The 13,557-nt window shown below is 40.8% G+C and overlaps 1 protein-coding gene across 4 annotated transcripts in view; it reads left to right on the top strand.

The window, feature by feature from the left end:
- The window catches only part of LOC139537784 (glucocorticoid receptor), a 108,840-nt gene that overhangs the window by 76,151 nt on the left and 19,132 nt on the right, over positions 1–13,557 (top strand). For 3 of the 4 annotated variants that reach the window (XM_071339560.1, XM_071339558.1, XM_071339559.1), the window contains exons 3-6: positions 5,770–5,936; positions 7,816–7,842; positions 10,256–10,372; positions 11,467–11,745. In XM_071339560.1, the coding sequence (XP_071195661.1) occupies positions 5,770–5,936; positions 7,816–7,842; positions 10,256–10,372; positions 11,467–11,745 (590 nt within the window). The remainder of the gene's footprint in view (positions 1–5,769; positions 5,937–7,815; positions 7,843–10,255; positions 10,373–11,466; positions 11,746–13,557) is intronic. The other variant, XM_071339561.1, reaches the window with a different exon arrangement.

Genomic DNA, 13,557 nt, shown 5'->3' with positions numbered 1-13,557 from the left:
ATTACATGTATACAAATACAGTGACTCACGTGTAGGCCGTTTCACTGCTCTTCAGACTGGGCCGCTGCATCCTGACTGCGCTCTGCAGTGTTCTCTTCTTCTGAAGCCCGCGGTGCAGGTGTGTTTGTTCGGGAGAAGAGCATAGTGATAGGCAGCTGTTGTCGCTCTTTTTTCTTCTTTGCAAAAAGATCCTTGTACACCGACATGCCACCATCGATTACGTTGGAGAACTGTAATGAACGGCTCATCAAAGGGTCCCATTCCTCAGCTACTCGCTTAAGTTCAGTGGCCATTCGCACCATGGTTGCTAAGCGACCAAGCGTTAGTCCTTCCTTCCTTCCTGGCCAACTTAATGTAAATTTGCCAAGCTGTTTTATGTACGTACACATAACTGCACGAGACGACAAAATGATAGCACAATTCGTAGCATGTTTTGATACAAGAAGCGGGAGTGAGTTTTTAGCGAATCAGAATGCAGAGCACAATGCACCAAAAAAAAATAAAAAATGCATTATGAAAATCCGCGAAATAGCGAATCCGCGATAAGTGAACCGCGAAGTGGCGAGGGATCACTGTATATATATGCACAATTCTCAAAAACAGTTTTTGCTTTGTCATTATGGGGTTTTGTGTGTAGATTGAGGGAAAAATGTCATACATTTTAGAATAAGTTTACACATACTATATGTTTTTTAGTTTACACATACTATAAAACTTCAATTAAACGGTGTCTCAAATAGCCCTTTTTAAAAGCCGGGCAGCGGCACACATTTCAGCAAGTAAGTAACTGCTTCTTTCAAATAAACACTTGGTCTAAATTAATTGCTTACGGGGTTACCGTGAAAGTTTACGAGGTTTAATGCTTGATTACATTAAATAAGACAGTAATGACTAAAAAATTACGGCAATCATCTGTTTTTACCAACAGTAAGAAACTGCTAGCCATTGGTTGCTAACAGCTGAGAACTGCTAGTTAAATGGCAAGCACAAATACAGTCAACAACTTCGGGAGTACAGACCCCCATCAATCGCCTGATCGCACTCTAGTGGCAAAGGTAAGAACTGCCAAATGCAGTCAGAAGAATAATTATTCTGTAATGGAAAATATATATATTATATATTCATATATTTTTTTATATAGAGGCATAGTAAGACAGAAAACGTGACGGTGTTTAAATGATAACACATTAGTGCAGGAAATGAAGAAATGTATTAAAATGCTGGAATTAAACAATTTACTATGCAAATGAGCAAAGCTGTGTGCATTAAGGAAATAGATACCTGGCTCAAATAGAAGCCTGTCTGTAATAAGCACATTTTAAGTGATTTAAGCAAATAAGCTCCTGGGCTACTAATTGAAGTTTTTGTTTACTCATACTTTAGGCATTTATTAGTTTGCGAGTCGCAGGCAATTGGTGTCCGGGGGAATAGTAGTGTAAAGGGGGAATATTTTCATGGAATGAGCTGTCAAGCAGCCTTGTAGTCAGCCTAAATCCAGCCTAGCTGTGAATGGCTTGGCTGCCTGCCAAAGTCCAACCCCCCCCCCCCCCCCCCCCCCCATCACCACCACCACTTATATAAACAAGTGTCGTCTTTCCAATGACCATTAGACTGGCCTTTGAATTTAGGTCATACTCTTTGGGCCTCCCTCAGCTGTGTGACTCGTATTGAATGTAAATGCCATGCCCTAGTCTATAGACGTTAGGCCCACTTCTCATGATCTCTTAAATAAGTTACATAATCAAATGTTATTTGTCACATGCGCTGAATACAGCAGGTGTAGACCTTACCGTGAAATGCTTACTTACAAGCCCTTAACCAACAATGCAGTTCAAGAAATAGAGTTAAGAAAATATTTACCAAATAAACTAAAGTAAAAAAACAAAAAAAATCTAAAAGTAACAAGAAAATTACAAACCGATAACGATGCTATATACAGGGGTTGTATGGGGAGGTGATGTGACAATGCTTGATAATGTAAATTGAGTCAATGTGCGGGGGTACAGGTTAGTTGATGTAATTTGTCATGTGATTATGCATAGATAATAAACAGCAAGTAGCAGCAGTGTAAAAACAAGGGGGGTCAATGTAAATAGTCCGGGTGGTCATTTGATTAATTGTTCAGCAGGCTTGGGGGTAGAAGCTATTAAGGACCCTTTTGGTCCTAGACTTGGCGCTCCCTTACCGTTTGCCTTGCGGTAGCAGAGAGAACAGTCTACACTGCCTAGTATATAAATCCAGTCGGTGATGCAACCGGTCAGGATGCTGTCAATGGTGCAGCTATGTAATTTTAAGGATCTGGGGACCCATGCCAAATCTTTTCTGTCTCCCGAGGGGCAAAGGTGTTGTCGTGCCCTCTTCACAACAGTCTTGGTGTGTTTGGACTATGATAGTTCGTTGGTAATGTGGACACCAAGGAACTTAACTCTCGACCTGCTCCACTTCAGCCCGTCAATGTTAATGGGGGCCTGTTCTGCCCTCCTTTTCTTATAGTCCACGATCAGCTCCTTTGTCTTGCTCACATTGAGGGAGAGGATGTTGTCCTGGTCTCTGACCTCCTCCCTATAGGCTGGCTCATCGCTGTTTGTGATCAGGCCTACCACTGTTGTGTCGTCAGCAAACTTAATGATGGTGTTGGAGTCGTGCTTGGCCTGCCACGCAGTTGTGGGTGAACAGGGAGTACAGTAGGGGACAAAGCAAGCACCCCTAATGCCTACCCTTACCACATGGGGTGGCCTGTCAAGAAGTCCAGGATCCAGTTGCAGTGGGAGGTATTTAGTCTCAGGGTCCTTAGCTTAGTGATGAGCTTTGGTGTTGAATGCTGAGCTGTAGTCAATGAACAGCATTCTCAGAGGTATTCCTTTTGTCCAGGTGGGAAAGGGCATTGTGGAGTGGAATAGAGATTGCATCATTTGTGGATCTGTTGAGGCGGTATGCGAATTGGAGTGGATCTAGAGCTTCTTGGAGCCATGACCAGCCTTTCAAAGCACTTCATGGCTACAGACGTAAATGCTATGGGTTGGTAGTCATTTATGCATGTTACCTTGGTGTTCTTGGGCTCCGGGACTATGGTGGTCTGCTTGAAACATGTTGGTATTACAGACTCGGTCAGGAGCAGGTTGAAAATGTCAGCGCATGCTCGGAGTACACGTCCTGGTAGTCCGTCTGGCCCTGCGGCCTTGTGAATGTTGACCTGTTTCAAGGTCTTACTCACATCGGCTACGGAGAGCGTGATCACACAGTCGTCCCGAACAGCTGATGCTCTCATGGCGAGCATAGAAGTAATTTAGCTCGTCTGATAGGCTCGTGTCATTGGGCAGCTCGCATCTGTGCTTCCCTTTTGTAGTCTATAATATAAGCCCTGTCTATTGTGTTGGCAAAGCAAACTAGGGTGGAAAGCTTTACCTAATGCTGTTAAAATCTTCCTATGGATTGTATTAGAAATTAGTAAATGCTTTTTGTCTGACGAGGCGTTAAAAGGTTACTCCTAGTGTACGTCTGTCAGCATTGCTTTGACAAAGTAGTGTTAAGTTTCTGTAGTTTCATAGCGTCGTTAATTTAATGTGAAAGGGAGTCGGAGATAATTACAATCGTAGAATTGCAACCAAGGCGGGTAATTATCCTGGCTCAGACATGGCAGTATATTACAGTATCCTTCAGTTGATGCTTGAGTGTGAGATTAAAACCTCAGTCGTTACTCTCCTGGCGTAACTATAAATGCCATATATTTTCTAGGCAACTACCTGTGTTATGATTAACAACCTTGCATTAAGAATTGTTTGCTTTGCAATAACTCAGATGACTCTTTGGATGACTCTTTGGATGAAAGTCAGACAAAACACAGATAATATTAAGCTGTTTTGATATTGTCAAATGTTCTTGCTGAACACCAATAATCCCTCATAAATTGCCTATACACGGGTTGCCTGACAACGTCATGAAAATGATGCACGTGTATCTCAGGGGTAAAAGGCAGTCTTTTATGATTCTGAACGGTCAGATAGCTAGCAACAGTGACGAGAAGCTGCCATGTGGGCAATCGTAGGTGGCTAGTTTCAGCTAGTTCTTTCTTGTTCTTGATACCATGTCTTATTTTGAGGTGTTTTGACTTATGTCACGTCTATGCTAATATAGCTCAAATTAGCTAGCTTGCTAACCAACGACTGTAAACATGTACAGTGCAGTCAAAGTATTCACACCTTAACTTTTTCCACATTTTGTTACAAAGTGGGTTTAAAATTGATTTCATTGTCGTTTTTTGGTCAACGATCTACACAAAATAAATGTATAAGTAAAAGAAAAATTATAACATTTGTAAAAACAATCATGAAAAATAAAACGCGTATCTCTTGATTACATAAGTATTCAACACCCGGAGTCAATACATAGTAGAATCACCTTTGGCAGCGATTACAGCTGTCTTTCTGGGTAAGTCTCTAAGAGCATTGTACACCTGGATTGTACAATATTTGCACATTTTTCTTTATAAAATTATTCAAGCTCTGTTAAGTTTGTTAATCAGGTTGTTAAATCATTGCTAGACAGCCATTTTCAAGTCTTGCCATAGATTTTCAAGCTAATTAAGTCAACTGTAACTGGGCCACTCAGGAACATTCAATGTTGTCTTGGTAAGCAACTCCAGTGTATATTTGGCCTTGTGTTTTCGGTTATTGATCTGTTGAAAGGTGAATGTGTCTCCCAGTGTCTGTTGGAAAGCTGACTGAAACAGGTTTTACTCTAGGATTTTGCCTGTACTTAGCTCTGTTCCGTTTCTTCTTATCCCCCCCAAAAATCCCTATTTGCCGATGACAAGCATACCCATAACATGATGCGGCCACCACCATGCTTGAAAATATGAAGATTGGTACTCAGTGATGTGTTGGATTTGCCCCAACGTAATGTATTTTTTGGCAAAATCTTATGTAGTTTTACTTTAGTGCCTTATAGCAAACAGGATGCATGTTTTGGAATATTTGTATTATGTACAGGCTTCCATTTCTCGCTGTCATTTATGTTAGTATTGTGGAGTAACTACAATGTTGATCCATCCTCCGTTTTCTCCTATCACAGCCATTAAACACTTAATTATTTTAAATTGGCCTCATTGGCCTCATGGTGAAATCCCTGAGCGGTTTCCTTCCTATTCGGAAACTGAGTTAGGAAGGACACCTGTATCTTTGTAGTGACTAGGTGTATTGATACACCATCCAAAGTGTAATTAGAGTCAGTCCATGCAACTTATTATGTGACTTGTTAAGCAAATTTTTACTCCTGAATTGATTTAGGCTTGCCATAACATAGGGGTTGAATACTTACTGACTCAAAACATTTTAGCTTTTAATTTGTATTGATTTGTAAAAATGTCAGTTTGACATTATGGGGTATTGTGTGTAGGCCAGTGATTTAATACCATTTTAAATTAAGGCTGTAACACAATAAAATGTGGATAAAGTCAGTGTGCATACATTCTGAAGGCACTGTATTTGAGAGACAACCGGTGCATATTGTGCAAATGCATTTGATTTCAATAAACTATATTTTGTCACCAAATATTTAACTTTACATGTTGTCAATAATCCTTTGAATGTCAGCCAACCCCTTCTGTTTTGCCCAAAGTTGCACGTGCATTGGTTTTGTTGCTTAACAACCCACCCATCTATAGTTGTCTGGATCTGAGTGATATTCACCTGTGTAAAACTAAAACAACTGATTCTTTAAAAATACTTTTAAATTGAATGGATCTGATATGAACCTGTTGTGTTTGTGCAGTCCAACGGCGAGACCCGAGGCCAGCGGCTCCACGTCGTCAGCCCCTGCCAAGCCCAGCGGTCCAACCCATAAGATCTGCCTGGTGTGTTCAGATGAGGCGTCTGGTTGCCACTATGGAGTCCTCACCTGCGGAAGCTGCAAGGTCTTCTTCAAGAGGGCCGTTGAAGGTTGGTGACGGAGTAAACATCCACACTCACAACTCCATTCATGCCCAGTTCTCCCTCTCAATAATAGACTATAGTTGAACATATGTACTACCGGTCAATCTATTGTGGTAAAATGTACAGCGACTTTGCAGTAGTACACTTGTATGTCCTTTTTGACACATGACATGTGGACTCACTAAGTGTTGTCTTTACCTATAGGCTAGGTAAAGATATTCTAACAAAAGGGTACCGATTGGCTCTGTGTTAAAAAGTGGGCTCATTTTAATGTTTCATTTGAGCAGACTATTTTATTTAACTAATTTTCTTACAATTTCTAGCTAAGATTAGGAACATTTTAGGTTCACACAAATATAATCAGAAAAGGTTTCCTTAGGCTTCTATTACCCCAGGCCAGAGTAGGCTAGTGACTCATGGTTTTCTATCAGGCTGTGGTGTCTATGCTGCTATTTTTATGTCCAACCCATTGTTTGCATCCTATACCTCTGAACAGCCTGTCCAAACGACTGTTGGTCATTAGAATTACATGAGATCTCCTCTCCTGTTTCATATGGGGGAGATGCCGCTAAAAGATGCTGTTCCATTGTGTAGGCCTACATTGTGCTTCAAAGGGTTAATTTGTATCTTTAAAGAGCTTGGAAACTAGTTTTAGATTAAATTGTAATCATTACATTAGTTTACTCATTTGAGGCGAAGGGCTATTAGTGAAGAGTGGCTGATATGCTATTAGTGAAGAGTGGCTGATATGCTATTAGTGAAGCGTGGCTGATATGCTATTAGTGAAGAGTGGCTGATATGCTATTAGTGAAGAGTGGCTGATATGCTATTAGTGAAGCGTGGCTGATATGCTATTAGTGAAGAGTGGCTGATATGCTATTAGTGAAGAGTGGCTGATATGCTATTAGTGAAGAGTGGCTGATATGCTATTAGTGAAGAGTGGCTGATATGCTATTAGTGAAGGGTGGCTGATATGCTATTAGTGAAGGGTGGCTGATATGCTATTAGTAAAGGGTGGCTGATATGCTATTAGTTAAGAGTGGCTGATATGCTATTAGTGAAGGGTGGCTGATATGCTATTAGTGAAGAGTGGCGGCTGGCACAAAGAGCTAGCTGATGACAGTGTGTTTTAATAAATGTGGAAAACTGTCTTAACCTGTTTTCGCTTTGTCATTATGGTGTATTGTGTGTAGATTGATGAGAAAAAAAAAAATATTTCATCAATTTTAGAATAAGGCTGTAACATAACAATGTGGGACAAGTAAAGGGGTCTGAATACTTTCCAAATGCACTGTATGTGTGTGTTTGGGATTTGTAGCCTTTTTCGGGTTTGTTATTTTAACCATTTTCTCTTAACGTAGCCTAGATTTGTTTTATTACAATCTCACTACCACAGTCAATGTACCGTTCACTGGGACTGCCTTTGAAGTCCATTTAGTTGCTCTGAATGCTTGACAAGTGGGCTGCCATGCTACTGTTACTCCTATGAATACAATTGAGCAGCCATGAACGTTATCATAATTCAGGGCAGTCTATGTATTTATGTTGAGGTGTATTTACGTAGTTTGTAACACAGCTATTTCGGTGTTTGTATTGAAAGAATGGAGATATAGCTACTGGATCTGTTTGTCAAATTCAAACCCTGCGTTTAACTACAAAAATAACAGATATCACTCTGAGTGAAATACAATATTTGAGTTCAGTTTAAAGGATAATTGTTACATATTGTAAATGTTATTTCAACTTTACTGGTGTAAATGACCAAGTAAAATCATATTTAACTTTTTTGAGACTTGAATTGAGCTGTACTTTCAGCGAGAAGACGTCATATCTGTTATTTTGCTCTTTCTTCCTCCATTCTACGGTTGTTGTCGCTATGGTGAAGGATGGAGAGCACGACAAAACACAGATGGTAAATAAACCCACCTTTTTAATAACACTTCTGCTTTATCCATGTCCCTCAATCACTGTACTGGAAATCTGACCTGATATGCAAGATTGAACATGCACAGTACCCTTCTCAATGCATGTGTTTGTGATTTGATGATTCATAATGTATTTGGGTCTTAAATTCTGTTTTTAATTCCTGCTTGGAATGTGGCTCTATCATCACTTCGCTAATAGAGTTAAAGGCCCAGTGCAGTCAACGTGATTTTGGAATAATACTTTGAAGTTGTGAAAATGATAATGCCGTGTTAGTGTAACGGCTGTTTGAAAAGACTGCCTGAAATTTCTGCCTGTTTTGTTGGGATGGAGTTTTGGACTGCCTGATGACAACACCAGGCGGTAAATTGGTTAATAGATTAATAAGAAAGAGTTCCAAACCGCTCTGACAATAACTAGTTTTCAGTTTTCCCCGCTCAGACCACTCCCAAACAGTCCTAGCTAAATTCTTGCTTGAGAAATTGCTCTTGCTAAGAAGCAATTTTTGTTTCTTTGTTTTCAATCAAAATGGTCAAAAATCACACTAAGGTACTTAATTGTTACCAAGAAATGATTTGATTTTGAGATAAAAACAGCTACATTGGGCCTTTAAGAGATGTATTTATGCACAAAACCCAATAATGTCATACTGTAACTGCACTGATTCTAATGATTTGTTTGCCCTTGATTATTTTTTAACTTGTTATAATCCGAAATAAAAAATTCACATTTTGCTTTTGCTGGTAATTGTTTAATTGAATGTGATGGTGTATTTTTCTTTTAGCCAAAAGAGAGATGCCTATTTTTCAGAATAACTAACCGTGCAGTTTAAATGAACATTAGTGAACCTCTTTATTGACCTGTGATGGATAGAACACTAGAACGGAAATGCACTCATTTTGTATATTTGTGACAATACAATGTTTGTTGGGATGTCAATCATACCAACAAATATAAGAAAGGTTCAGCATAGCATGTTATTGTGTATAAAGATGCCACTGGGATTCTCGCAGCATATTAGGCTCAAGGTAAAGGCCTGTGAAGGGATGCTACAAGTAGCATGTGTACTTATCTGCCATTACCACCACGCTCGGTAAGATGTAGACCGTCTTGTGTACCTTTCTAACCTACTGTGCCTTTGTCTGACTCAAATGGCAACCTATTCCTCTCTTTATAGTGTGCTATACAGTAAGGTGCTATTTGGGACGCATGTTAGAGGCAGAGCTGAAGGAGCAAGCCCCGCAGCGGTTGGTTATGACACACAAATCACCATAACCTGTCAACATGTCACATGACCCAAATCACTCACTCGCTTTTACTAAGAGGACACTCTAGTCATGTTTGGATGGCTATTGGCTAGTGACGTCACCCTCCAACCAAAGAGTCCCCGTTCCCTTCCCCCACTCCCATCTCCCACTGTATCCCTAGCCTGACCATGTTTTCTCAGCAGGGCTGGAGGAAGCCTGCCAACCAGGGCTAGCCTAGCACCTACCGCCAGCCAAGTCCTCCTCAAAAGCCTACAGTATGAAAATGGGATTAGAGAGCGGATGCTTCTGGGGATTCAGCTGGCACTGTTTAGTTTAGTTTATGGATGGTTGTTTGCTCTGCTCTTTGCAATGGCTGCTGCTGCCATGACTACCCACTGCATTACAGTTAGCTGGGATTTGATGTTGCAGGTTCCAGGTGGATATTGTTCTGCAGTGCTTTGGCTGCGTTTCTCTGCGGTTAATCATTTGTTGTGGTACTGTAAAATAGTAATATATTAATCTATTTAACTAACTTTTACGTAAATGCCCTGACTGTAGATCAAACAAAAAAAGCTATCACATCAGTAGAAAGTGTGGCATTTGATCTCATTAATGATCATATTTATAGTTGGTATAAAACATGTTATCTGTAGATGTACTAGGTCCTTTAAAAACATTTGTTTTTGTATTTGACCGATGATGTGAATACAGTTGGGTAGGCCTACTTGTTGCTTATATTAAATTAGTTAGTCATGAGCATGGCCTCTGTCTACCATAGAAGATGCGTTGATCTGGGTGAACATTTTCAGTTGGCATTCTCCAGGCTCTGTCATACAAGCAATATTTTTTTCCCTCGTCTTCAAAACTAGGCCACACTATCAACAGCATTACACCCACAGCATAGGGACAATCTCTTTATCTCTGTTTTTAAAAAGCTTAGGCTACTATTTTACCTGTCCGTGGAGGGGTGTAAACCTCAAAAGTGAATGAGCTGTCACCTTACTTCACCTTTAGGTTAGGTCATGAGCGGCAACCCGCAGTGCTTGGCTTAGACCCTCTTGCTAGTAAAAATAAGAAAAATGAAAATATTTTGTCACACACCGGATAGGTGCAGTGAAATGTGTTGTTTTAATTACCATGTTCCTCCATCCCCAGGACAACACAACTATCTGTGCGCTGGGAGGAACGACTGCATCATAGACAAGATCCGCAGGAAGAACTGCCCGGCGTGCCGCTTCCGCAAGTGTCTCCAAGCAGGGATGAATCTGGAAGGTAAGAGTGGCACCAACACACATTCATATTGTTCTCATATCAGTGGACTGGTAGTATACACTATTTCAGTCTTTTGGCAAACATAGTCATCCGGCAAAGGTAGACAGCATGTTGTCTCTGAAAGGTAGGGCTTTATGTTTTTGTCCCCTATAGCGACTGTGATTAGGAGTAGGATTAACTCTTGGATTCACTTAAGCCAGTAGTGGGCCTTAATTCCCGCGGTTAATGTTGACATAAGCTAACCCAGTGGTTCCTCTCTGGCCCAGTGTTTAACAAGGGTCAGAGCCAGTGATCAACAACAATCATTCAGTCAGAGCCAGTTGTTCCCATGTCCCTGAGCCATAGAAAGATGGATACAAGGTTCACATCAGCTGTGTTTGGTTGTGGACATTTGTGTTTTTAAGGGAAATAGGGCCTAAATGGTCGAGTGAGAACGAAAATATGCCATTAAGAAAGAGGCAGCACTCTGCGGAAATGGACATGACGATAATTCACATTAAATCACCACTATATGCTATTTATATACATGTTCATTCTCACAGTGCTGCAGGGTATTAAATTGTTGATTTTATTTGTGAGTCAGAGAGGGGAAAAAACCTTGATGGATACGGGTGCATAAGCAGACAACCAAAACCTTGGGTTGTACCAGAACGGCTTAGTTGCCATAGAAACGTGTATGGAGGAAATAAAAAAAGGATAGACAAGACTGAGATGTTTTTTTGATGGTGACCCTCTCATCCGTTGCCAAGCGCCACATATTATAACAAAATTGATAGAACAGTTTTTCACCCAAGTCCAAAATACAATTTGTGTTCTTCTTGTGTTACGTTGCTCTTTTTAACTCACTTTCAATTATTAAAACCTTTTCAGGCGTAACACAATGTGGATGACCGACCTCTATGTTAGGGGTAAACTGTAGCCAAGGTAACCGGATAAGGCATCCTATAGGCTGCAAGTTTTTTTAATGAAAACACAAGGCAAGGTTTCTGTGTGGTTTATGTACTATCACCACCTGGGTTGAGTGAGATACGATAGCTAACAGGGAGGAGAATTACTGATCAGCTCTCTTTTATTCTCTGTCTTCCTCTTTGCAGCGAGGAAAAACAAGAAGCTGATCCGATTAAAAGGTCAGCAGACAACGATGGAGCCGAGCCCTCCCCCACCTGACGAGAGGGCCTGCGCCCTGATCCCCAAGTCCATGCCCCAGCTGGTACCCACCATGCTATCCCTGCTCAAAGCCATCGAGCCGGAGGCCATTTACTCTGGCTACGACAGCACCATTCCCGACACCTCCACCCGCCTCATGACCACCCTCAACAGGCTGGGCGGACAGCAGGTTGTCTCAGCTGTCAAATGGGCCAAGTCCCTACCAGGTGAGAACACCTGGTACACCTTCATTAACACTGGGACCACAGACATCGGGTCATTTTAGCACAAATATGACTAGCCGTCATTATGGGCTAGGCTTGGTCCATTCCATTTCAACTCGAGTTAATTCAGGAAATGAGCTAGGCCTAAATGTAAATCCAGTGGCTTGCAAATTAATGAGGATATTTTTGTATTCATCTCATGAATTTCCATTTTATTGATTGTGGAATGGAATTGAGTTGACCCCCAGCCTCTAATCATGAGAACGAAGGAGCATGGTTTGATAATCGCCCCAAATATTTACTCTGTGCCTTGGTCTCTTCCAGCGGCCAACTGGCCTGGAATGAAATAACTTGTGGAGAAATCTTACATAACCACTGCATGGTTAAGCAAATATGATCTGAAAGGACCTTCAACACTTTTGAAGTCTCAACAATGAGAGATGATTGAACTGCAATTAAAGGTCACTTTTAACATTGACTTAACCCATAACAGTCTAAGCCCCGACTAAGCTGGGATGGGTTCTACTAAGCTATATGGAATTGTTTTAAAAAGGTCATACCAAGGATAATTTTTCTATTTGATTTTGAAATTTAAGACCAGTTGAAGAACAGATTCACTACATGGAACAACAGATAGTCCCTAAAACAATCTAAAGGAACTTCCTTCTGAAGTGCCTGTTCTATATCTGAGAGAGATAAGAAAGATCAGGAAACAAATTTGTTTTGTTTTTTTTACATGTATTTAACCCCTTATTTTTGGTACTGGAGACTGTTTAGTACCAAAAATAAGGGGTTAAATACATGTACAAATAAATAAAATAGAATATATATATATATAATGTGTTTATATACTGAAACAAAAATATAAACACAACATGTAAAGTGCTGCAATAAAAGGTCCCAGAAATGTTCAATACACACAAAAAGCTTATTTCTCTCAAATTCTGTACACACATTTGTGCATCCCTGTTAGTGAGCATTTCTCCTTTGCCAAGATAATCCATTCACCTGACAGGTGTGGCATATCAAGAAGCTGATTAAACAGCATGATCATTGCATTGTGCTGGGGACAATAAAAGGCCCCTCTAAAATGTGCAGTTTTGTCACACAACACAATGCCAACGATGTCTCAAGTTTTGAGGGAGTGTGCAATTGGCATGCTGACTGCAATAATGTCCACTCGAGCTGTTGTCAGATCATTTAATGTTCATTTCTCTACCATTAGTCGCCTCCAACGCGTTTTAGAGAATTTGACAGTACGTCCTACCGGCCTCACAGAACGACCAACTGAACGCAGACCATGTCTAACCACGCCAGCCCAGGACCTCCACATGCGGGATCTTCACCTGTGCGATCCTTATGAGATCAGCTACCCAGACAGCTGATAAAACTGAGGAGTATCTGTCTTTAATAAAGCCATTTTGTGGGTGATAACTCATTCTGATTGGCTGGGCCTGGCTCCCCATTAGATTAGGGCCCAATCTGATTTCCTTATATGAACTGTAACTCAGTACAATCGTTGAAATTGTTGCATGTTGTGTTTATTTTTGTTCAGTACTTCTATAAAAAAAAATCAACTGGTACCGGGGGACTTTCAGACGAGTCTTGTGAGGCCTGTGAGCGTCCTTGAGCAAAACAACTGACGTGTTCGTGGGTCTCACCTTTCCACAGATATTAGTGTGTAGACCAAACTGTTCGGACGCTATAGACAGAAGTTGGCAGATCGGCTGTACCGACTTCAGACGAGTCCCAAACGGAGAACACCATTGTGTTTGTGAGAGTCTCATCTTTCCATAGAGGGGTCATAATAGTTTG

The sequence above is a fragment of the Salvelinus alpinus genome, chromosome 13 (genome assembly GCF_045679555.1).
Source record: "Salvelinus alpinus chromosome 13, SLU_Salpinus.1, whole genome shotgun sequence".
NCBI lineage: Eukaryota > Metazoa > Chordata > Actinopteri > Salmoniformes > Salmonidae > Salvelinus > Salvelinus alpinus.
Note: the sequence above shows the minus strand (reverse complement) of the source record. Positions and strands in the feature narration are given on the sequence as shown.